This window comes from Pituophis catenifer, unplaced genomic scaffold (genome assembly GCF_029215685.1).
Source record: "Pituophis catenifer annectens isolate HBS135680 unplaced genomic scaffold, rPitCat1.0.hap2 SCAF_7, whole genome shotgun sequence".
Lineage (NCBI taxonomy): Eukaryota > Metazoa > Chordata > Lepidosauria > Squamata > Colubridae > Pituophis > Pituophis catenifer.
Genome location: NW_027256887.1, coordinates 6,811,545 through 6,837,517, shown reverse-complemented (window position 1 = coordinate 6,837,517; position 25,973 = coordinate 6,811,545). Strand labels below are relative to the sequence as shown.

The 25,973-nt window shown below is 44.0% G+C and overlaps 1 protein-coding gene across 1 annotated transcript in view; it reads right to left on the bottom strand.

The window, feature by feature from the left end:
* The window catches only part of CCDC146 (coiled-coil domain containing 146), a 114,920-nt gene that overhangs the window by 74,396 nt on the left and 14,551 nt on the right, over positions 1-25,973 (bottom strand). Inside the window, exon 2 of the mRNA XM_070947395.1 lies at positions 22,625-22,847. Coding sequence (XP_070803496.1) covers positions 22,625-22,831 — 207 coding nt within the window. The 5' untranslated portion in view covers positions 22,832-22,847. The remainder of the gene's footprint in view (positions 1-22,624; positions 22,848-25,973) is intronic.

Below are 25,973 nucleotides of genomic sequence, written 5' to 3'. Positions count from 1 at the left end.
TAAATATATTTATTTTTTTAAAATCAGGGAAGGAGGTCAGGCAACTCCCCAGAGTTGCTAGACTCAAACACTTGGTAGCCATAGCAAGCATAGAAAGGATGATGAATAACAGTTTACTCCAATATTTGTAGAGTTTCAGGTTTCAACGCCTGCTGGAAATATGGCTGAATGACATACTTCAACACCCTGAAGTCTTAATTAAATCCAGAAATCACAAAATAATTTGATTGCGAATTCCGATTTTGCAGGCGGTTACTAACAGAAGATACCAAACCTTTATCTGCAAAACTGAAAAGAAAAAAAAAACCACTAATATTTTATGCAACAAATAAAGTCTTTAGTTATTTATTTGTTTGTTTTTTAATGCCGTGTAATCCCTTACATCGGGGTGGAGTTGGGGCAGCTCAATGGAACTGAGTATTTACTGGCCAGATGCCCTTCCTGTTGCCAATGCAGAGTTCGCAGCAGATAATTACTCACTGTGCCCAGAGAGAGAAATAACCGCTGCTACCTAGGATCGAACTCACAGCCTCCTGATTGTGAGGTGACAGCTATTTGTTTATTTTGATGTTATAAAAACATGAAACCATACTGGTTTCAAAAGTCTGCCTTGACCTCGAAAAGGTCAAAAATGAAAATCAAAAGTGAAAATTAGAAAAAGGTTAAAAGGGAAAATAGGAGGTTCTGTGGCGCATAACTTGTTGCCTGACGGATGTTTTGAACAATTTTTGCAACTACCCGTAACTTCCTACTGGAAGACCCTTGTGTGAATTCCACTGAAAAAGACCACCGTAATAAGGAGATGGAAGATAATCTCTGCTTAGACAGGAAGTCTGTCAGGTTTACTCACATGAAGCGCACAGGTTGCAAACAGGAGGTATCTCGCTCAGCCCGAGTACTTCTGAAAAACATCTGGTAGACCGCAGAGTAAACCTGACCCAGCAGTTTGCTGCAGCTGTCATAGATCTAATACAATTTTGGACTGCAGCAACAGAATATAGCAGTGATGGCTAACCTTTTTGCCGTTGCGTGCCAAAAGCGGGGAGAGCACAAGGGGTCATGCACGCATGCCCACACCCATAATTCAATGCACCCCACCCACCCCCGCACATGTGCGTGTGACCCCTGCTCCCCCCCCACGCTTTTGGCATGCAATGGCATGGTGGGCTAGGTAGGCCTGTTTTTCACCCTCCCCAGGCTCCAGGGGCTTTTTAGGAGCCTGGGGAGGGCAAAAACGGCTTTCCCTACCCACCCCCCAGAGACTGGAAACGGCCCGTTTCCTGACTTCCAATGAGACCGGAAGGCCTGTTTTTCGTTCTCCCCATGCTCCAGAGGCTTTCTAGGAGCCTGGGGAGGGTAAAAATACCCCCCCTCCCCGGAGGCCGAAAACAGCCCGTTTCCTGACTTCCAGTGGGCCCGGAAGGCCCGAAAATCGGATGGTTGACATGTGCATGCGCACTGGAGCTGAGCTAGGGCAATGCACACGTGCCCATAGATATGGCCACCTGTGGCATGCGTGCCATAAGTTCGCCATCACAGGAGTATAATGTTAAGGTCACAAAGAAGTGATATCTCCACTCCATGCTGTGCTAGAAAAACTACATCTAAAATACTGTACCCACTTCTAGTTGCCACTGTTAAGGATATTGTTGTTGTGTTACCAACCAGCAGAGTGTAGAGCACAGAGAAACGTTGCTGAGACCAATGAATAAGAGATGTGCAAACTGGTTTATCAAAAGTTTACTTTAGAGTGAAAAAACAATCTCATAGTCTTTAAATCAATCCAAGTCTTTGCCAGTTAAATCAGTCCAGTGATACAGAAACTCTTCTTACCACACAAAGAGTAGTTGGTTAGAATAACAAGTTCACTCTGGTTCACAAACCACGATGGTAGCAGATCCATCCAACCGATGATAGCACAATGGTTGCAACTCCACACACAATGGTAGCTTATCATCAACTGAATGCGTTACAGTACCTTTCTTAAATACGTTCACAACTAATTACAGCATGACTCAGCATTACAATGAATCAGCAGTAAAACTTTAAAGTCACACAATACATATTCATATTAAAGTCACAGAACACATATATTGCCTGGACAACTTGTTAGGCTCAAACCATATCCCAACAGCCACAATACAAGAGGCTGAGGAACAGGAAAGGATACAGAGAAGAGCAACAAAAACCATAAGGGGCATTGAGACTAAATCCTTTGAATTGTTAATAGCAATGGCAATAGCACTTAGACTTATATACCGCTTCACAGTACTTTACACCCCTCTCTAAACGGTTTACAGAGTCAGCATCTTGCCCCCAACCATCTAAGTCCTCATTTTACCGATCTCGGAAGGATGGCTGTGTCAACTCCATTTTTATATGAAAGTGTGCAGGACAAAATATGGTCCAGTATTGCACAATTTCCAACTCGAACAGCAAAGGACAGAAAATGGATCGATCATTTTTTTCGGTAGAAGATGCATTTAAATACTGAAATAATGAAGCTATTTGGGGGTAAAGAATTCAGCAACAGACTCATCTAGATAACACTGAGTATAATGTTTAAAGAGAGTCCCAATACATACTAGACATGCTGAAGGATTATGCCACTCTATTGTCGTTAACAGTCGCGCTGATGAAATAGGGCCCTCTTTATATATATAATTTAGAAACTGTATAGGTGTGAAAGCCCTATGAGTGGCATGATGGCCTAGTGGTAAAGGTACTTGCCTTCCACTCAGAAGGTTGAGAGTTCAATCCTAGGTAGCAGCAAATGTTTCTCTTCCAGGGCGCAAAGAGAAAATATCTGCTGTGAACTCCGCGTAGGCATCAGGAAGGGCATCCGGCCAGTAAACGCTCAGCTCCATTTGTCTCCCCGACTCTACCCTGAATTAAGCAGTTACAGGATCATTAAAAAGGGAGTTTTTATAGGGATGAAAGCCCTCTTTAGATTGTTCAGTAATTTCACATAGGAATGGAAATGATCTAAACCTCAACTTTTCTAGTTCCAGGGACCCGCTGCAGAATAAAAACTGTCTTCCATGGACAAGGAGGGTCGGGGGACGGTTTTGCTTGTGTAACCTAGATCCCACACATATGCAGATGAAAGTTCGCTTGCTTGCCATGACTCACACAGCCCGGTTCCCGAACAAGGGTTGGGGACCCCTAATCTAACCCACTCACAAGTTGATTCGCTGACTTTTGAAAAAAAGAAACCTTTGTGTGAGAGAGCTTCACAATGTCATATGTTCAATGCAGTCATAGTTCTGGCTTGGCAATCTTGTCTTTAACGCAACAATTATGGCCCAGCTGGAAAAGTTTTGTTCACTAGCAACATTACATTCAGCAGTTCCGGGGGCCTCTTATATGCGCATGTTAAGAATCAGTCTTGAGATATGAGGCCTCAAAGCATTTCCTCCTATTAAACGCTGGCTCTTAATTTGGAAAAAATGATTTTGCATTCTTTAGCCATCACGCAAGAGATATTAAGGAGATAAAATTATCTGCATTGAACCCCACCCAGTATACTAATCGCTTCAACAGGTTTTTTTTTATACAAAACGGCTGTTGAATCTGTCCAAGGACGTATGGAAGAACAAAATTAGGAAAAAAGATACTCCGTGCTTGATAGTTCTGGAGGAAAAATACTTATAAATACCTAAATAGTAGTTTAAAATTCACCTGATTTATAATGTTTCGTCCCGAATAGAAAGCCAGAAAAGTGAGAATAAAAGATTATGATTGTTTGGAGGGCATCATACTTATGAATCAGGGGTGAAATGCTCCCGGTTCGGACCGGATCACCTGATCCAGTAGCAATGGTGGCAGGTGGTTCGGAGAACCGGTAGCAAAAATCCCTGCGCCCCCCCCCCCCCCATGCCCAGCTGAGCCGCACGATCATCAGAGGCTTTTTTTTTTTTACTTTTAAAAGCATTTTTTCTACAACCTCTTCTGACGAAAAAATACTTTTAAAAGTAAAAGAAAAAGCCTCTGATGATCGCGCGGCTCAGCAGGGATCCTCAGAGGCTTTTCAAAGCATTTTTTTCTGCAACCTCTTGGCCGAAGAGGTGGTAAAAAAAAATGCTTTGAAAAGTCTCTGACGATCCCAGCTGAGTTTGCCTGATCGGCAGAGGCTTTTCAAAGCATTAGAAAAAATGCTTTCAAAAGTTAAAAAAAAAAAAAAGTTGGCCATGCCCACCCAGTCACATTACCCCCACCACCACCAAGCCACACCCACAGAACCGGTAGTAACAAATTTTACATTTCACCCCTGTTATGAATACATCTTACTGTGGCTTCCAACCGTCTTTGGATGAGACCATTGAAAACTAGCCTGGGTATTTTAAAAAGAAAGACGTATAGGTAAATCCAGGGTTGGGCTGCTGGGGGTTCGCAGGGGTTCGGGAGAACCTCTAGCTAAGATTCTGTGCAGTTCGGAGAACCCCCAAATCCCACTCCTGGCTGGCCGCCCCTCCCAGGAGTCCCCATGCAGCCTGTTTTGGATGCAGGTAAGCGCACATGGAAGCTCGGGGAGGGCAAAAAAAAACAGGCCTACCGGAAGCTCGGGAAAGCCGGAAACTGGCCTGTTTCTGGCCTCCAGAGGGCCTCTGGAGCCTGGGGAGGCTGTTTTCGCTCTCCTGGAGCTTGACGAAAGCCTCCGGAGCTCAGGGAGGGTAAAAACGCCCTCCCCCGCCATGGTGTAGGAGACGAGACCGACTAGGCCACACCCACCATGGCCACACCCACTCAGCAACCGGGCAGAGAACCTCTTGCTAAAATTTGTGAAGCCAACCCCTGGGTAAAAGCCGAAAAAGAATGGGAGGAGGAGAAGCAAAATGGCAGGAATTGTTTCTTTTTAACAAAGCCAATTTTCAGAATCTCGTCTCCACAGCAATTTCATATAAACACAACTGTTTGATGTTTGGAATGTATGCCGAATTCTATTGACATCTGAAACGTTTTCAATTTCCTTGGAAGTTCATGCAGGCTTTCTTCCTTACGAAATTCTAGGAAACGATGAATTAAGGTCTAACTCCTTATTTGGAAGTCTCCATAAATTATTTCCTGTATTTGCCCCATGGGTACTGTTAGGCAGAGCGGGAAAATACTTCAACCGTTGACCCATTGCCATGCATTGAAAAGCCAAGCATTGGTGGTATTTTCATGGAAAATATTTTCAGCATATGACGAAATATTTGCGTTCTAAAGAAGTCCCAGATAGATGGCATGATCTAGCCAAATTGTGAAGATCAGCTGAGTTGAACTTCATTTATATTTAGATACCCCAAAATCCCCTGCTCTGAGGCTAAGAATGAGAAGATGCAAAAGAATTCTGGAAGAAAACAGGGATCCATATAGAGCTAGCCCTGTCTGAAGACGTCTCCGTGGTCATGTGACCGGCATGACTAAACGCCAAAGGCGCATGGAACGCTGTTACCTTCCCACCAAAGGTGGTCCCCATTTATTTTTTCTACTTGCATTTTTTACGTGCTTTTGAACTGCTAGGTTGGCAGAAGCTGAGGCAAGTAACGGGAGCTCACCCCGTTACGCGGCACTGGGGATTCGAACCGCCGAACTGCCGACCTTTCGATCGACAAGCTCAGCGTCTTAGCCACTAATACAATCACCATAAATCATAAGAGACAACACTCATAGGATACTAGTCATAGAAAACTAAATAAGCAATCGACAGAAATCATAATAGGATACTACATAAAAGCGATCAACAGAAATCATAAAATGCAAACCACAAAGTTATAGACATAAGAAGCTAAGGAAATAGGTAGTAGGAATGATGAGAAGGATAATATTAATGCATCCCAGGGCATAAGACAGTGTTGTGGGCATTAGTTGTTTAGCAGAGTGATGGCATGGGGGAAAAAAACTGTCCTTGTGTGTAGTTGTTTTTTGGAGTGCAATGCCTTAAAGCGTCTTGAGGGTAAGAAGTTGAAACAGATTATGTCCAGGATGTAAGAGGTCTGTAGATATTTTCACAGCCCTCTTTCTGATTGATGCACTATACAGGGAGATAGGGAGAAAGAAGGAAGGAAGGAAGGAAGGAAGGAAGGAAGGAAGGAAGGAAGGAAGGAAGGAAGGAAGGAAGGGAAGAAAGAAAGAAAGAAAGAAAGAAAGAAAGAAAGAAAGAAAGAAAGAAAGAAAGAAAGAAAGAAAGAAAGAAAGAGGGAGGGAGGGAGGGAGGGAGGGAGGGAGGGAGGGAGGGAGGGAGGAAGAAGGAAGGAAGGAAGGAAGGAAGGAAGGAAGGAAGGAAGGAAGGAAGGAAGGAAAATATATGATGGATAGATTAGATAAATAGATAGATAGATAAGAGAGATAGATGAGAGATGAGAGAGAGATGATGGATGGATGGATGGATGGATGGATGGATGGATGGATGGATGGATGGATAGACAGATAGATGAGAGAGAGATGATGGATGGATAGATCAATAGATAGATGAGAGAAAGATATAACATAGAGGAGAGATAGAGATGATAGATAGATAGATAGATAGATAGATAGATAGATAGATAGATAGATAGATAGATGGATGAGAGAGATATATGATAGATGAGAGAGAGAGAGATGGATGGATGGATGGATGGATGGATAGATAGATAGATAGATAGATAGATAGATGAGAGAGAGAGATGATAGATGAGAGAGAGAGAGATGATGGATGGATGGATTGATGGATGGATGGATGGATCGATGGATCGATAGATAGATGAGAGATAGATATAGGATAGATGAGAGAGAGAGATGATAGATAGATAGATAGATAGATAGATAGATAGATATAGATGAGAGAGATATATATATGATAGATGTGTGTGAGAGAGAGAGAGATGATGGATGGATGGATGGATGAATAGATAGATAGATAGATAGATAGATAGATAGATAGATAGATATAGATGAGAGAGATATATATATGATAGATGTGTGTGAGAGAGAGAGAGATGATGGATGGATGGATGGATGAATAGATAGATAGATAGATAGATAGATAGATAGATAGATAGATAGAGGCAGGCAGGCAGGCAGGCAGGCAGGCAGGCAGGCAGATATCATTCTTTATCCATCATGCAAGAAGTATTAGGAAGATAAAATTATCTGCATTGAACCCCACCCAGTATACTAATCTTTACCACTTTCTTTATACAAAAAGGCTGCTGAATCTATCCAAAGACGTATGGAAGAACATTTAAAAAAAAAAAAAAAGATTGATAGTTGATGTGGTTGATAGTTCTATAGCAGGGGTGCCAAACTCAAGGCCCGCAGGCCGGATCCGGTCCGCGGGGTGCATAGATCTGGCTTGTGGGGCCACACTGGAAACAGCAAAGGAACGGCCCGCAGTGCCTCTGCCAGCAATATGGAAGAGATATATGGATGTATATACAGGTTGGTAATTGTGAACTATCTTGAAAGACTGCAGGAGAGGAAAGACTTTGCTGGGGAGGAATTCACTGTAAATTAAATAAAAGGGGTTTATCGGGATGAGGACTCAGCTTTGTGCTTCTGAGGAAGCCTAGGTCGGAACAGACTGTGACTCTTCCCCCGTCTCCCAAAGTCTTTCCCACATACCGATACAGGGGTTGGGGAGTCACCTCTGCTGCATTTATTGGCACAGTGGCATCTGCTGTATTGATCAAGCTACGTACGTTCTTTTAATTCCAACCCCTGGTTATAAAAATATTAACCCGGCAAACAGTTCTGAAATCCCAGAATTGGCTTGCAGATATGCACATTTGCACAATTACCATCCTACATGCCTCAAATGCTTTGGAACAACTTGAAAGTACCACAGCTACCATGGGCATCAAAAGGAAAGGCAGATGTTGCTTTCGTTCCATCCGTGAACCTCTCGGCATCAATTTTGTGAACATTCTTGAGGCTAGCCGTGCGGTTAACGGAATATTTTTTTTAAAAAAAAACGGGACTGCTGATGTTTGTATTCTCGTCTGCTAGTAAAGTTTCAGACAGGGTGATAAGGGGAAGGCATATCTCCTCCTACGAACGTGGACGTAATCGAGTCCAGAAAAAGCAGTACGGACAAAAAGAAACGGCTGTTTTCCCCAGCTCTAAAAACACAAAAGATCATTAAGTTCCCGATTTATATCCTGCCGCTGGCCAGATGCACACATTGCGGTTTGGCTAGCAAAGATGAAAGATTTCAGTCTTTATTGTCAACAAAGGTAGAGAGTTATTGAGCTAAAGAGACTCGGTGTAATCTGATACCAGCCATATCTAACGCAAAAGCACATCAACGTTGGGATTGATTTTTGAACTGCAAAAGTTAAACATTTCGGTGCATTGTTGTGCTTTCTTAAATATCAACATTTCTTTTTTTTTGGGAATGTCTTGGCTTATAAAGAATTTCCTGAGAATGTAAAGGCTTTTTAATCCTTGTTCGTTTGGTTGGTTCTAATATAATGATAGGGACGGGGTGACTCAGTGGCTAAGACGCTGAGCTTGTCGATCAGAAAGGTCGGCAGTTCAGCGGTTCGAATCCCTAGTGCCGCGTAACGGGGTGAGCTCCTGTGACTTGTCCCAGCTTCTGCCAACCTAGCAGTTCGAAAGCAGGTAAAAAATGCAAGTAGAAAAATAGGGACCACCTTTGGTGGGAAGGTAACAGCGTTCCGTGCGCCTTTGGCATTTAGTCATGCCGGCCACATGACCACGGAGACGTCTTCGGACAGCACTGGCTCTTTGGCTTTGAAACGGAGATGAGCACCGCCCCCTAGAGTCAGGAACGAATAGTATGTATGTATGCGGGGAACCTTTACCTTTACTTTAATATAATGATAATTGAGTGATAGTGTAGGCTTTGCATTTTAAATTAAAGCAATTGTTCCCAAGAGAAAAAACAGAATTGTACTCTATTGATATGGTAGAATGTGCACCTGGAGAAGGTGGGGGGAATCCTAGAATGAGCACCCCAGTTTCTTAGAGAGGAGGCAGTACATTCCAGAGAGAAGCCCAAATTAAGAGACTGCGCAGTCCTGAAATTCTACCCACACGCCAGAACGTGTCTGGATGTCTTCTCAGGAGACTAAGAATGTCTCTTTAACCTTCTAACCTTAATTTAGAAGATTAAAGCTTTAGTCTGGCAAGATTCCGTCTATTAGATGTGTAAGCAAATAAAGCGCTGGACTCGTTTGGATCTCGCTGTGTTATCTTTGGGCTTGGGTCTGACAATTATTGATGCTATTTTAATGTCCACCTTACTTTCCATTTCTGGGATGCTGTCTGGTCAAAACAAAACAAAGCAAAACAAAAACAAAGCAAAACAATATAAAAGACAGTTTAAAATACATGAACGGCAAATAAACTCATTACCAACCTTCACGAGGCCCGCCTGAAAGGCACTCGTAAGGAAGTGCTTCTGGATCTTAGTAGTATAGAAAAGGTGTATGTATGTATGTATGTACCAGGAGTGGGTTCTAAAATTTTTTACTACCGGTTCTGTGGGCATGGCTTATTTTGTGGGCGTGGTTTGATGCTCATGTGACAATTCTTTCGGATTTAGCAGAGGTACTGGTCTACCAGGCTTTTAACTGCTTGCAGAGCTGTACCGGTCTACTCATTTGTTTTTGGAGGCACCGGTCTACTCATTTGTTTTTGGAGGCACCAGTCTACCCATTTGTTTTTGGAGGCACCAGTCTACTCATTTGTTTTTGGAGGCACCAGTCTACTCATTTGTTTTTGGAGGCACCGGTCTACCCATTTGTTTTTCGAATGCACTGGTCAGTTTTAACACTGATCAGCTGTCGGGCGGCCCTTTGAAGCCCCGTGGCAAGAGTTTAAACAGTTTTTTTCCTTCTAGCCGATCAGCTGGGACTCAGGAGGCAGCGAATAGATTGGGGGCGGGGCCAAATAAAAGGTAAGAATAATGCGGGGGAGGCGCGGGAGGGCCCAGCTCCCGAACAAACAGAACCAGTTCGGTGACGTCATATCGTCACCGCTACCGGCTCGGCCGAACCGGGCCGAACCGGGAGGAACCCACCACTGGTATGTACCCTGTTTATCCCAAAATAAGACATCCCCTGATAATAAGCCCAATCAGGCTTTTGAGCACATGGCAATAAAGCCAAGCGCTTATTTCAGGGTTCAAAAAAATATAAGACAGGGTCTTATTTTTGGGGAAACATGGTAGTAGGTATGTACTGTACTGTACTGTACTGTACTGTAATGTAACGTAACGTAACGTAATGTAATGTACGTATGTACGTATGTATGTATATATGTATTTATTTATTTATTTATTTATTTATCATTCATTCATTCATTCATTCACACAATCTGTATGGCTGCCCATTTCAAAAATAATGACTCTGGGCAGCAATCATAAAATCAATTAAAAACCAAATTACACCCCCCCAAACAAAAAAAACCCCCAAACCCTCAAAAAACACATACAGCAGCCAAGAAAATGTTATAATCCACACATTTTAACATAATGTTAATTCACTCCTGTGTGTATTTAATGTGGATGTTTTTGAGATTTTTTTTTTATTGGTGTTACTCTGTTTACTATTTTAAAATGGTTTTTATGTATTTGATTGTAACATCCATCCATCCATATGTATATATCAGTGCTGAAATCTGAACCGGTTTGTTACCAGTTTGCTGGCTGTGCATGCGTGCTGCGTGCCAAGTATGCGCTGTGCGCGCACATGCACAGTGCTCGCCAAATGCACACTGTGCATACGTCTGTTCTGCCCCAACTACGGACCCCAAAGAACGCAGCACACACAAAATCTATACAAAGCTTATTTTACTCAAATAACTCAGCCTTTTTCAAACAAAGGCTGTTAATATTTTCTTAACAGCCTACAAGATTTCTAAGATAAGGTAATCACAGTCTTACTAGAGTTGGCAGAAAGCACAGAAGCAATTTTGCAGAGAATCCAGACGCGAAGGAGAGTGAACTAAAGTTGTTCCCTACAGCTTGCTGCAATCAGCGTTCCTCCTTAAATAGGCTAAGGGAGTGGTGAATTAGTCCCAAGCCTTACTCTCGAGGAGACCTCCTCCTGAGGAGCCACTCCTGCCTTTTGGCAGCTCTGCGTGCCTGTGCATCGAGAAGAGGCTCCTCCTCTTCGTCCTCTTCACTTAAAGGAGCTTCTGGAAGTTCTGAAGGCCCTGGCTGAATCCCTGCCTCTGGCACCACATCTTCTCCAGTCTCCTCACTGTCCGACTGGTGCAGCACCACACCAGCCTCCTCGTTGTCGGAATCATCTACAATCTGCATAGGCCGCTGACGGGCCACAACAACGTGCATGCAAAGTACACACCAAAAGGAGGCTTGGGAAGGTAAGTAGAACAGAGAGGGGGGAATCAGCTGTGCCACACAGTTTAGTTTGCTAGAAAGCAGGACTAAACCACGTGGCACAGCTGATCGTCGGAAATACCGCTTCGAAGGAACCGGTAGCTTTTTTAACACTACCGGTTCACCCGAACTGGAGTGAACCGGTAGCATTTCACCCCGATAGATAGACAGACAGATATAGATATAGATATAGATATAGATATAGATATAGATATAGATATAGATATAGATATAGATATAGATATAGATATAGATATAGATATAGATATAGATAATTGTAAGCAGTGGTGAAATGTAAAATTTGTTACTACCGGTTCTGTGGGCGTGGCTTGGTGGGGAGGGTAATGTGACTGGGTGGGCGTGACCAACTTTTTTTTTTTTAACTTTTAAAAGCATTTTTTCTACAACCTCTTTGGCCGAAGAGGTTGTAGAAAAAATGCTTTTAAAAGGCTCTGCCGATCCCAGCTGAGTCGCGCGATCATCAGAGGCTTTTTTTTTTACTTTTAAAAGCATTTTTTCTAAAACCTCTTTGGCCTTTGGCCAGGTACATAAGCATGTATAAAAAACAGGCCTTTGATATCAGGGACCTCTTTAAGAGATCTTTTCCCAATTTCCAGCACAGTCATGTTGTTACCAAGATACAATTTGCTGCCTGCAAGATAATCTGGCCCAAAGCTGTTAGGCCTTTAAAAATTAAAGAACAATCTTGACTGGCACTTAGGAGGCAATTAGCAACCCTAATTGTTTTCTACACAGATATCTGATCACCGATTAAAAGTACACCGGTTAAACATTAGCTGCCAAGCTTCATTAAGTGCAGTTTCTACATATCCTTCAAGGATTGCTCCACCTCTATCAAATTCACTGAAATACACTGTGATACATCCGAAAAAATACATAACTAAACAACTCAATCTGGTTTAAGAACGACGACAGATGGCATTAATAGATACAGATGTTCAAATATGTTCCTTGTCACTGCGAATGCCAATCTAGAGATAATTGGAGAATCTAGACATGCTGCCAAAATGTAAATTGCCTTTTCTGGAGACTGCAGAAAAGATTGCCCAATCCAGAAGAGATTCTCAATCTCTCAATCTGGTTTCCTATGAGCCACGGTGGCGCAGTGGTTAGAGTGCAGTACTGCAGGCTACTTCTGCTGCCTGCCGGCTGCCTGCAATTTGGCAGTTCAGATCTCACCAGGCTCAAAGTTGACTCAGCCTTCCATCCTTCTGAGGTCTAGGAAGTCACCCCTCCTAGAAGAATGAAATATTTTGAGAAATATTTAAAAAGGCAGAATATTATATCGCCCTAAAGGAGAATCATGTTTCTAAAAACAGAAACCAGCTCTCTGTCCCAAGCAGGTATTTGGTGCCCATTAAAAAGGACAAAATGGATTTGTTTTTGTCATGCAATTGTACTTAGACACATGGAAAAAAACCGTGGACAAACGGAAGACGGCTGCATATTTTGGATTAATGACTCCACTGTTGACAGCTGTATAGCGGTTAGGAAAAACAACTTCTTGCAAAGTTACCTTTGTCAACATTCCAGTGTGTCCATGTCACACACACACACACACACAAAGTTACATAACAATTAACTTCTAGAAAAATCGTGTGGTCCTCACTCAACTTGCATCCTTTGGAAAATGAAGGCATGATTCTACTTTATACAAGTGGCAACCACTGACAGCAACTAAAGCCATGATATATGGAGTAAAGGTTTATCCTTATTTTTAAAACCGGAATTACATATATTTAAAATAAATAGAAGGAAAAAAAGAGGTCTGTCTATGTCGAACAAAAGAGCCAAACAATGTCGACTGGCGGCCCCTAGGGGGAGGGCCTTCTCTGTGGGGGCACCCACTATCTGGAACGAGCTACCCCCCGGAGATACGGAGGATCCTGGATCTGCGCACCTTCTGCCGTGCTTTGAAGACACTCCTGTTCGAGCAGGCCGGCCTGGCCTAATTTTCTCCCCTTCTTTTAAATTTTTAAATTGAAATTTTAATTTGTTTTAAATTACTAGGAATTTTAATTGTCTCAGGCAAAATTATTTAATTTGGTTTTAATTATGTTTTTTAACTTTTGTATTTATGTGTTTTATTTTGTGCCTGTTCACCGCCCTGAGTCCTTCGGGAGTAGGGCGGTATACAAATTTAATAAAATGTAGGTATATCAATGTAGGTATATCAATGAGATAAACATATGTGTCTCTTAGGGCAGTGATGGCTAACCTTTTTGTCGTTGCGTGCCAAAAGCGTGCCCATGCACCCACACCCATAATGCAATGTGTGCTCAATCCCCCTGTGCGTGACCCCCCCCCGTATATGCATGTGACCCCCACTGCACGTGCCCCCCCTTGCAATTTTTTGGCTTCCAGATTGGTGCAGGTGCCCTGTTTTGGGCCTTCTGCACCAGTGGTGGGTTCCTCCCGGTTCAGTCCAGTTCGGCCGAGCCGGTAGCGGTAACGATATGACCCCCCTGCGCCCTCCCAACCCCCCACTCCCCCCACCCACGTTATTCTTACCTTTTATTTGGTCCCACCCCCAATCTATTGCTGCCTCCTGAGTCCCAGCTGATGGCTAGAGGGAAAAAACCTGTTTAAACTCTTACCGCGGGGCTTCAAAGGGCCGCCCTACAGCTGATCAGTGTTAAAAGCAAACAAATGAGTCGGGTCGTAAGTGCGAGGACTGGTCGTAAGTGCGAGGACCTTCCAGAAATGACTCTGACCAGCTAGCCACGCCCACCTAGTCACATGACCTCCAAGCCACACCCACAAAATAAGCCACGCCCACAGAACCGGTAGTAAAAAAAATTAGAACCCACCCCTGTTCTGCACCAACCTGGAAGCCAAAACAGGATGCGGAGGCAATGCATGCGCCCCCCCCAGGCCCCATTTTGGGCCTGGAGGGCCTCCTGCACCAAAAGCCAAAATGGGGCGCGGGGGGTGCAACACGAGACCGCAAAACTGGTTTTGTTTTCCGTGTGTATATGCAAGAGAACATACATTAAAAAATCAGGCAGAGCTTCAATTGTGGTTTTAAGTTGAGGACTACCGGTTTTCTGAAAAAGAGGTTGTTTGAAAATAGGGAAAACCAGTTATCCTAGAACCGTGATGGCGAACTTATGGCACACGTGCCACAGGTGGTACACGTAGCCATATCAGTGGGCACGCAAGCTCAGCTCACTTCCGGAAGGTGGGACTGGAAATTGGCAAATAGGCCATTTTCGGCCTCCGGAGGACCTCGGGGGGAGGCCGTTTTCGCTCCCCCTGACTCCTAGAGAGGCTCTGGAGGCAAAAAAACTGGCCTTCCGGTCCCACTGGAAGTTGGCAAATGGGCCGTTACTGGCCTCTGGAGGGCCTCCGGTGGGGGGGAGGCCATTTTCGCCCTCCCCAGACTCCTAGAAAGGCTCTGGAGCCAGGTAAGAGAGAAAAACGGGCCTACCGGGCCATCGCATGCCAGGAGCAAGGTGGGGTCACACGCACAGGGGCAGGGTGCATAGAATTATGGATGTGGGCACGTGCACACGCAACCCCCCCCGCCCCCCTCTCTTGGCATGCAATGGCAAAAAGGTTAGCCATCCCTGTCTTAGAATAATATATGAGCCAAGACCTAAAACACTGGATCCAGAGTTGAAGCATGAATAAACCCACGAAGGACAAAACATTAAAAAGATGTTTTTACCAATCCTTGATGCCTTTCTTCCCCCAAAATCTGATTTTCACAAATTTGTAGGAATTTAACTTTACCCTACCGGCATAACTGCTATTAGGCTCTGCAAAAGCACAATATTTGCGTAGGAAGATCTCATCAATATTACTTTAGGGAAATTCTACATTTCATAAAACAGCCAAGGGTGGCATTTGGGGGTTCGCCGAACCCTGTCGATCCTTGGCTAGAGGATCGCCCGAACCCTGCCGAACCCCCAGGAGCCCATCCCTGGGTTTCTCTACAGAATCTATGTCACTTTTTTCACGGCAGTGGTCGTCTCTGTGTAAATTTGGAGAACAAGTTCTGTCTCTTTTCTTCACTGAAAGTTATGTTCGTCAGTGCAATAGTAGCTGGTTTTGGTGGAAATTGTGAATTAGTTGGACATTTCAGGATGACGATTAGAAAAAAAAAATAGGCTCCTGTTTTGATCCTAATGAATAAAAATCGCTAGTTGATGGAATCATTGTGTTCCATCCAAGTCATTTTTCATTTGTGAAAAAGACCCCTTATAATGTGCTACAGTTACATGGAAAGGTTTAGCCTGACTGATGTCATCTTGGAAACAAATGCTGTGAAACGAACTAAGTGCTTCTCAATTGTTCCCATTGGACCATTTTTAAAATTCCAAGCAATTCCCTAAATAATGCCACATTGTGACACAAAAAAAATAAAGCACTCTGTAGAAGGGAATGCGTATAAATCTATTATTTTCCTTGTGAAAAGTCAGGAGTTGAATACGAAACGCATCATGTATTCTGGAGAAACATACTGGCAGAAAATCTTACCAAGCAACAATTATCACCACAACATAAGTGGTTAACACAATAGGATTCTCCTTTTATTTGAAATAAAAAATTGAATTTATATTTTTATTCTTGATTGTATGTTATATGTTGAAGTATAGCCAGCATAATAATGGTAGACCAGTGATGGCTAACCTTTTCCGGACCGAGTGCCCAAACCACACGCACCTGAACCCCCAAAATGCAATGGACCTGTAGCCCTCACGCATACGCCCTGCCCCCGATGCATGCACATGCACCCCCCATACGCACCCCACCCCCACATGCACATTCGGCCCCTGTGCATGCATCTTGCCCCCGCACATGCACACACCCCCCCTGCATGCACCTGTCCCCCACGCAGGCTCGTGTGGCCCAGGGGTGGGTTCTAATTTTTTTACTACCGGTTCTGTGGGCGTGGCTTATTTTGTGGGTGTGGCTTGGAGGTCATGTGACTAGGTGGGCGTGGCTAGCTGGTCAGAGTCATTTCTGGAAGGTCCTCGCACTTACGACCAGTCCTCGCACTTACGACCCGACTCATTTGTTTGCTTTTAACACTGATCAGCTGTAGGACGGCCCTTTGAAGCCCCGCGGCAAGAGTTTAAACAGGTTTTTTCCCTCTAGTCATCAGCTGGGACTCAGGAGGCAGCAATAGATTGGGGGTGGGACCAAATAAAAGGTCAGAATAATGTGGGGGGGTGGGGGGGGAGGGTGGGGGGGAGAACCGGTTCGGTGATGTCATATCATCATCGCTACTGGCTCGGCCGAACCGGACCGAACCAGGAGGAACCCACCACTGGTGTGGCCCCTGTGCATGAGACCTGCCCCCTGTGCATGCATGGCAGAGACCCAAAGACCAGCTGGCCAGTGGGAGGCATTGCACATGCGCAGCAGAACTGAACTGGAGCGATGGCTGACGTGCCATCAAAGAGGGCGCTGCGTGTCACCTCTGGACACGCGTTCCATAAGTTTGTCATCATGGTGGTAGACCAATAGAAGTGTTGTGGTCTGCCAGCAGCCTGCAGAGCTGGCAGCGGAGTCGGACAGTGAGGAGGCTGGGGAGGATAATGGGCCAGTCCTGCAGTCTGGGGAAGGCCCGAACGAGGACTCTGCGTCGGAGGCAGAGATGGGGCAGGACCATCTGGGAGCGATGTGCGGACTCCGGAGCCTCCAGAGGCAGATAGCAGAGAGGCAGAGGAACAGGAGGAGCCTGTTCCTAGTGCACACATGCGAAGAGCTGCCAGAAGGCAAGAGCTAAAGCAAAAAGGACGACTCAGGGGTAAGGCCAGGAGATGATTGGCCCCTCCCAGAAGGCTTAAAAGAGCAGCAAAGGCTCCTGGGAACTTTGTAGGAAAACAACATTGCTACATTTGTTTCTTGTCAGCATCTCTTGCTTCCGAACTTTTGCTAAGAAAAGCCTTTGGCAAGGTGCCAAAGAAGACAAAGGTTGGTGATAAGGCCGAAGGACTATTTATGAAGAATTTGTTTTGGACTTAATTTGGACTAAGCTGAGAATGATGAAATATGTTCTAATATTTCAGCTGTTCTAATGAAATATGTTTGTTTAGGACTGATTGTGTCTGGTAATAACTACTTGGGCCTAGGTCACAACAAGAAGTAACAAAAAGATACTTCTATTTGTCTACCATTCAAACTGTAAACGAAGTAAGAATTCATCAATAAAATAACCACTTAAAGATGGCTGTGTGCAACCAAATTGGATGTGAGCCCAGCATTTCTGTCGCTAAGTGAGATGTTTGTTAAGTGAGTTTTGCCCCATTTTACCATCTTTCCTTACCACTTAATGGTTGTTAAGTGAATCATTGCGGCTGTGAAGTTAGTAACCCGGTTGTTAAGTGAATCTGGCTTCCCCAATGACTTTGCTTTGTCAGAAGGTCGCAAAAGGGGACACTTGAAACTGTCATAAATACGAATCGGTTGCCAAGTGTCCGAAGTTTGATCATGTGACCGTGGGGATGCTGTAACATGGGGTTGTGAAGTCTTCATGGTCACAAGTCACTTTTTTCACTACCGTTTTAACTTTGAACGGTCACTAAATGAACCGTTATAAGTCGAGGACTACCTGTAGCTATTTAATAGACTATAACCTCTGCTTCCACTCTGAAGGTAAAAGCAGAAATAAAAAAGCATTGTTCCTTAATACCAGACAGGACTTTGGACGTTTGGAAATTCTCTTATCAGAATGTTCTATATATCATAAAAGAGAACTGCCTTTCGTGCAAATGTTTTCCCGAGTCTTTCAAAATGCTGCATGTCTATCGAAATATTTTGATTAAAGTCTAATTCTATTAAAAAAAAAAACCACATACAATAAAGTACATTTTTAGTACATTACTGGTAATTGTGCCAAAGTTTTCTTCCCTACCGTGAGGAAAAAGGCTCTCACTGGCAATTAGGAATTAGAACTTACTAGAAGCCAGTGCTATTTACAGTATTTCTGTTGAGAAAAAAGTTCATTTGAGTCTTTTCTACTTTCCCACTGCAAACATCTCGCCAGCTTCTCCTTGGACAGATCAACACAGATATCAAATTTATCCAATCAGAAAACAATACATATTTTCATGTTGAGAGATACTGTTTTGATAGGTTGGACTGTTTTTTTTCCTTTTATGTAAAGACAGATGAGAAAAACTAATTAAACGGTTCTGATTTTTCCATGTTGCTCCTCATCTTTTTGCCATTTTTTCCCATTAGTGGATCAAACACTTCCTTGATTTTTTTTCTTGTTTTTTACATGTTGAAAGAAGCTTTTGTTGTTGTTGTTGTGGTTACAAGCTCATTTTGAGCCTTAGCCTTCCTGACTTCATCTTTGGAGGTTCAGGCAATTTTCTGATATTCTGCCTTAGATATATGTCCCTCTTTCCACTTTTTATACTTGTTCTCTTTGTCTTTCAGTTTATCAGAGAGTTCTTCGTGCAGCCATGCTGGTTTCTTTTGAAATCTCTTACTTTTCTTCTTCATTGGAATTGTGCTAGACTGGGCTTTTATCATGTCACTTTTCAAAATTTCCCAAGCTTCTTGGGTTGTTTTCCCTTTAAGAATTCTCATCCATGGAATCCTTCCCAAGCTCTCTCTACGTTTATTGAAATTAGCTCTCTTAAAAGTCCAAGTTTGACTTTATTCTATTGCTTGTGCTTGCATAATATTCCACGTTTGAGTCGATTAGTAGTCATAATAAGGGATGTCTACGGAGATTCTCAATCATCCAGTTGTCCCAACTTCAAGAGGCAATTGGACTTTCTGGTTTTTCTGTGAAGACGTTTCGCTGAAGGAGCTTCTTGGATGAGAAGCAAAACATCTTCAAAGAAAAACGAGAAAGTCCAGTTGCCTCTTGAAAAAGCACCGTTGGGTCTTAATAAGGAAGAATCCGAAAGAAAATATTTTAAAAATTTGTGACAGGGAAATAAATAGAGAAAATACTTTGGAAAGTTCCAGTCAGCAAGATAATAATGGTGTTATTTTCTAAACAGTTTCACTTCCATTTCCATGTTTTTGGATAAATTAGTTAATTTCCTGTATCTCCTTCTTGGCTGAAACCGCAATAAATCAGTGTCCGATTCACAATGGGTACTTAAATTGTTTCATTTTTAATTTCCTTTAAACCTCCTGAGAACAACAAGGTTTGTTGGACGTAGGTTTATTTTTAAATTTGTCTGCTTCCTCAGAGCGAACGTTATGAAACGGTTATTAACAATATTTCCACTGGAGTTACAAGTATTTTTAATATTGTTGAGAGGGAATTGAGATAGCATCGCTGGCTTTGATGTTCTTGGCTAGACAATTGAGTTCTGAGCCTCAGTAATCCTTCAATCTTAATTATCATCTTGCGTACAATTTTTGACATGCCGGAAGTTGCGATTGTATAAAACTTTATCTTGCCTGTTGACAACTGGAAGGTATTTTTTTGGCTTTTGAGATAGTATCAGTTCTGTTTCTTATGGTGCTCCTTCTGATGCAGCTCCCCAAACACGATAAATCCCCTGTATTTTTTAAATCAATGATTCCTTTATTAGGAGTGCCAGCAGCCCCGGCAAAAAAGTTTCTCTCTCAACACAGGTTTACAACTCTGTCCAGCAGGGAGATGAATAAGTTGTCTGCCACATCTATTATCTCTGCCCCCTATCTTTTATCCCCAGAGCTAGCCACTGGTGGGGCTTCGCTAGCATCAGTAGCTCTTCCATCCCAAGGACCAGCCCATAGATTTCCACTGCTCTCCTCTCCTCTGCCTTCTGCGCCTCTATGCCTCAGGTACTGGACCCAGCTGTTCCTCCTCTTCCTCATCAGCCACCTCCAGACCTGGGGGCTGTTGACTCTCCATCTGAGGGCTGATGGACGGCCCAGGCTCCGCCTCTTTCTCTCTCTGACAGCTCCATTCCTTCTTCCCCCTCAGAGTTCTCAAGTTGCCTTGATGCTGGCCCTGATTCCCACACCTCCTCATCTGATTCCGCTGATGGAGGGGCCGGCGGCCGACAGACCACAACAGGTGCATAGTTCCACTTAACACCTGGCACAGTTTACGACCATAATTCCCAGCTCAATTACAATCATAAGTCAAGGACTACCTGTATTCCTTGCTCCACCTTTTTTTCTCCTCACAACACCGATCTTGTGAGGCGAGTTGGGCTGAGAAAGTGTGACTGACCCAAAGTCATCCTCCCAGCTTTGATGGTTCAGGCAAATTTTTTTTTTTTAATTTGATTTATATGCCGCCCTTCTCCGGAGACTCAGGGCGGCTTACAATGCGCTAAGCAATAACCTTCATTCTTTTGTATATTTATACAAAGTCAGCTTATTGCCCCCACAACTGGGTCCTCAATTTACCTACCTTGGAAAGGATGGAAGGCTGAGTCAACCTTGAGCCTTGGCGAGATTCGAACCTGCAGTAATTGCAGGCAGCTGGTCTTAATAACAGGGTGCTTTAGACCACTGTACTACCAAGGCTCTTCAAAAATTTCACATTTCCATACTTTTAAGTATACTGAATAAATCGTTCCAGTATAGGTAGTCCTTGACATACAATATTTCATTTAGTTACCATTTGAGGTTACAACAGTATTTAAAAAAATGACATGCCAGTTTTTCCCTCTTAAGATCACTGCAGCATCTCCCGGAGTCATGGAATCAAAATTCGGGCGCTTGGCAACGGACTCATATTTATGACGGTTGCAGTGTCCCGGAAGATGTGTGATCTCCTTTTGCGACCTTCTGAGAAGCAAAGTCAATGGCGAAAGCCAGATTCACGTCAATTAAAAAATGGGATGCACGAACACCAGCTGGCCGTCAAACGCCATGATCCCAAATCCTTCACCTCTACCCACACCGACACCCAACAGAACCGGTTCGATTGGAGCGACACAAAAATCATTGGCCGTCCTACACCCCCACCCCCGCCACCCTCATGAGTTCATCGAAGCTTGGCCCTCCAAAAGTAATCCCACCCACAGACACATTGACTCACAACCAGCATACGAACCAGGAGTGAAATGCTACCGGTTCAGACCGGTTTGGCCGAACTGGTAGTGATGGTGGCGGGTGGTTTGGAGAAGTGGTAGCGATGGCAGCATGAGGCTCCGCCCACCTGCCCAGTTGTCATTACTTCCTGGTTTTAACCAGGAAGTAACCTGTTTTTACCCTCTGCACATGGACAGAAGGGTTTGCGCATGCGCAGAGGGTCCGTGCGTGCATGTGCGTGCATGCGCGGTGCGTACACTTCCGAACCAGTAGGGAAGGTAAGTAGATTTCACCCCTGATACGAACCCCTCAGAATCCAAATCAATCACACAGCCAACCAGAGACAGCGCTGACCCTCAATCAACCCACACAATTTCCCCCCCATCAGCACTTCAGCTCCCAATGATGCTCACCTGACGTAACCTCCCCATCACAAGACCCATCACAAGACTCCCACTGATGACTCACACCTGACCCATCACAAGAGCCACCACCAGACCCTCACTTGACACACCAACACCCTAAGCCCTTATAAACAGAAGAACAATGACATCCCCTAAATTCCACTGAAGATGTTACCTAGCCTGGCTTTCCACAAGCAATCCCATCAACAGACACAACAACCAGCCTATGAACCCCTCAGAATTCAACCACACAGCCAACCAGAGGCAGCACCGACCCTCAACCAACCCACGCAAGCTCCCCCAACCAGCACTTCACACACACCCAATGACCCTCACCTGATCTAACCTCCCCATCACAAGACCATCACAAGACTCACTGATGACTCACACCTGACTCATCACAAGACCCAATACAAGACACTCTTTTGACACACCCCACACCTGAAGCCCTTATAAACAGAAGAACACTGACATTCCCTAAATTCCACTGAAGATGTTACCTAGCTTGGCCCTCCACAAGCAATCTCATCAATGGACACGTGGACCCACAACCAGCCTACGAACCCCTCAGAATCCAAATCAACCACCCAGCCAACCAGAGACAGCGCTGACCCTCAACCCACCCACCCAAGCCCCCTGCCAACCAGCGTTTAACGCCCCCAATGACCCTCAACTTCCCCATCACAAGACTCCCACTGATGACTCACACCTGACCCATCACAAGACCTTCACTTGACACACTTACAGCTGGAGCCCTTATAAACAGAACACTGACATGGACATCCCTTAAACTCCGCTGAAGAAGTTACCCAGCCTGGGAACGAAACATTCGGAAACCAACGCACAAGCTTGGAGAACGAACCGTCACCCTCGTCCTTCACCTGAGCCACAGATATTCCGCCACTACCGCAAACCTTACCTCATTGAGATACACAAATGCAGGGCAGGACTCGACATCAATGGCACTTTCATCTTGAATGTTGACCGTTGGCGCCATGGCATAAACAGGGTCTTCTGGGTTCTCTGGTTCCGATCCAGATTCCCCTTCAGCTTCTTCAGCATCGGCGTCATATTCGCCTTCCGACTCACTGGAAGAAGAAAGTTTTTCCTCTTCAGAGCCATCCATCTTCCTTCCTGGAATTCTGTGAAATATCAACCGTCCCAAAATTATTGTCGGTCCTTGGTCCAAAATGAATAAGAAACGGACACCTCATTGAAAAGTTTTTCAATGACCCAGAAAAAGGGGGGATTATTGAATAATTAGCATCTTTTCCAAAACGAATGAAATGAAGAACTAAGATCAAAATGCAGGTGGTCCTTGACTTATAACAGTTCGTTCAGCGACCATTCGAAGTTAAAAGGGCACTGAAAAAACAGACTTAACAATAATAACTTTATTATCATTGTACGTTTATACACAGTATACCCATACAACTAAATTCACTTAACACCCAAAGACCAGGTCCAACACACATAACAATCCCCAAACACACTCCCACCCACAATTCCCCACCTCTAAACCACCCAAACATCCACACAACAGACCAAGTAATGCTGTCCAACAGCTCACTGATGGTGGCCCTTTAGTTCATTGTTGAGTGCAATTATAGCTCTGGGATAAAAACTATTCAGAAAAGGTGTGGTCCGAGTTTTAATTGTTCTGTATCTTCTGCCAGAAGGCAACAGTCCAAAAAGATTGTAAGCAGGATGGGAAGAGTCTCTGAGAATGTTATGCAACTTTCTCAAACAACGAGATTCGAAGATGTCGGTCCAGGGCTGGTAGCTGGACTCCGATGATATTCTGGGTAGTTTTAATGATTCTCTGTAGAGCTTTTTTGTCCGCTGCTCCCATACCATGCAAAAATGCCGTATGTCAGGACACTCTCAATGGTGCTGCGATAGTAGGACAGAAGTAGATGCTGAGATAGATTTATCTTCCTGAGCATTCTCAGGAAGTACAGCCTCTTCTGTGCCTTCTTCACTAGCATGTTAGCATTCATAGTCCATGAGAGGTCCTCCAAGATATAAATGCCCAGAAATTTAAAACTACCCAACCTCCACTACCCACCACTTAGGACCACTTTTCACACTTATGACTGTTGCGGCATCCCCGTAGTCACATGATCAAATTCAAATGGTTGGCAACTGATTCATCTTTAGGACGGTTGCAATGTCCCGAGATCATGGAGAAGCCGGTTTTATTTAACAACTGCGTTAATAATTTAACAGCTCTAGTGGCAAGAAAGGTCCTAAAATGGGGCAAAAGCCACTTAATAAATGTCCCAGCAACAGAAAGTTTGGGCTCAATTGTGGTTATAAGTTGAGGGGCAGGTGTAAATTAGAGATTGAATGGTTTGATGAGACTGAGCATATGAATAAGAACGAGGAGAGAGAAGATTGTAATAGAGACAATTGATCGAAAATGGTTGATCTGTGTACATACCGGTAGATTGCAAATGGCTCTTTTTAATTTTTTTTTTAATGAGATACCTTATTTGTCCCACTGGCAAAATTCAAAAAAAAATTAGGAGAATTTTACCATACTTTTCGGAGTATAAGATGCACTCTCCACCCCCTAAAAATGGGTGAAAATTGCGGTACATCTTATACACCGAATGTTACCGAAGCTCCGCCCACTGCCAGCCCCCACCCTTCGGTCATTTTCGGCCTCTGCGCATCGCGTTTTCGGCCTCTGCACACTCCATTTTTGGCCTCTGTCCATTGCATTTTTGGCTGGTTCCAGGCAGCGGGGATCGACAGCGACGTGACGCACAGAGGCAGTGATCGGCGGCAATGTGCTGTGGCGATCCCCGCCGCCTGGAACGGGTCTAAAACAGAGCGTGCGAAGGCCAAGAACGTGATGCGCAGAGGTGGCAATGGGCTCTGGCAATCCCCGCAGCCTGGAACAGCTGATTGGCAGTATTCCGGGAGGCTGATCAAACCGCCAATCAGCTGCTCGTGCTGAATCAGGCTGCGATAACGTGCTGAAGCTGACCAGGCTGTTTGCTGCAAGGACGCTAGCCAGATGAATACCGATGGATGCTGGTAGGCAGAGGAAGATTTTTTTTTCTTGTTTTCCTCCCCAAAAACTAATGCCCATCTTATACTCCAGAGTATCTTATACTCAATTTATTTCCATACATATGTCAGTGTTTTGAAAACCTCGTGAAAAAATTATCTATTTTTCTTTTCACAGTTTCTATAGCTCGATGTTGAGTTTAGAAAGTGCACCATAATAAACAGAACTGATAACTATCTCACAAGTCAATAAACACTTTCCAGTTGTCAAGAATCAAGATAATGTTTTGTACAATTACAACTTCCTGCCTGTCAAAAATTACATGTAAACTGATAATTAAGGTTTAAGGATGATTGAGGTTCAAAACTCAACTGTCTAACAAGGGAAGATCAAAGTCAACGGGGTTATGCAGGCCTTAACAGCCTGAGATGAAAAAAAATATGAGTTTGCAACTTTTCCAAATATATTTAAATTGACTTGCTACCCCCTAAATTCATTTATTTGCCTAGTACATCATATTAACTTAAGGACACACTCCAGTTTTGTGTTTTTTTCCCCTTTTCTTTTGTGAGAGACGCCATGATTACGGGTCAGTGAAATCTTTAAAAACAACAACTATAAATTGGCTTTTAATACTGTTTGGATTATCGCCAGGGGCATTTTGCTCTTCCAGTGAGATTTATAGCAGCTGCATTTTCTTAGGAATTTTTTAAAAAACCCAAAAAAACAAAATCTAAACAAATGAGGGTGGAGGAGGGAAAAGCATGCTTCCTACAGAATTCATAGCATTATGTAATAGTGCGAGTTGCATAAAGGTTAATGACAGACAAACAAAAATAGTTGAAATACAAGACGGATAGTTACTAAGTAATACGACGGTATGTCGGCTGAATTATCGGCAGTTTTAATGTCTTTGGAAACGTCTTCTGCCAAAATAGTCATTGTTCCCACATTACAAATGCCATTTAGAGCAGGGGTGTCAAACTCAAGGCCAATGCGCCAGATCTGACCCATAGGGTGCTTAGACCTGGCCCGCGGGGCCACCCTGCAAATAATGAAGGACCGGTCCGCGGTTCCTCTGTCAGCGAAAACGGAGCTGGGGGGGCCACAGGCTCTGTTTTCGTTGGCAGAGGGTTGCAGGAGGCTGTCACAGCCAAAAACGGAGTTCCGGAGCCCATTTTTGCTGGCAGAGTGGGTGGGCCACCACAGGCGTCCCTCACATGAGTGATGTTGAGTTGGCCACGCCCAC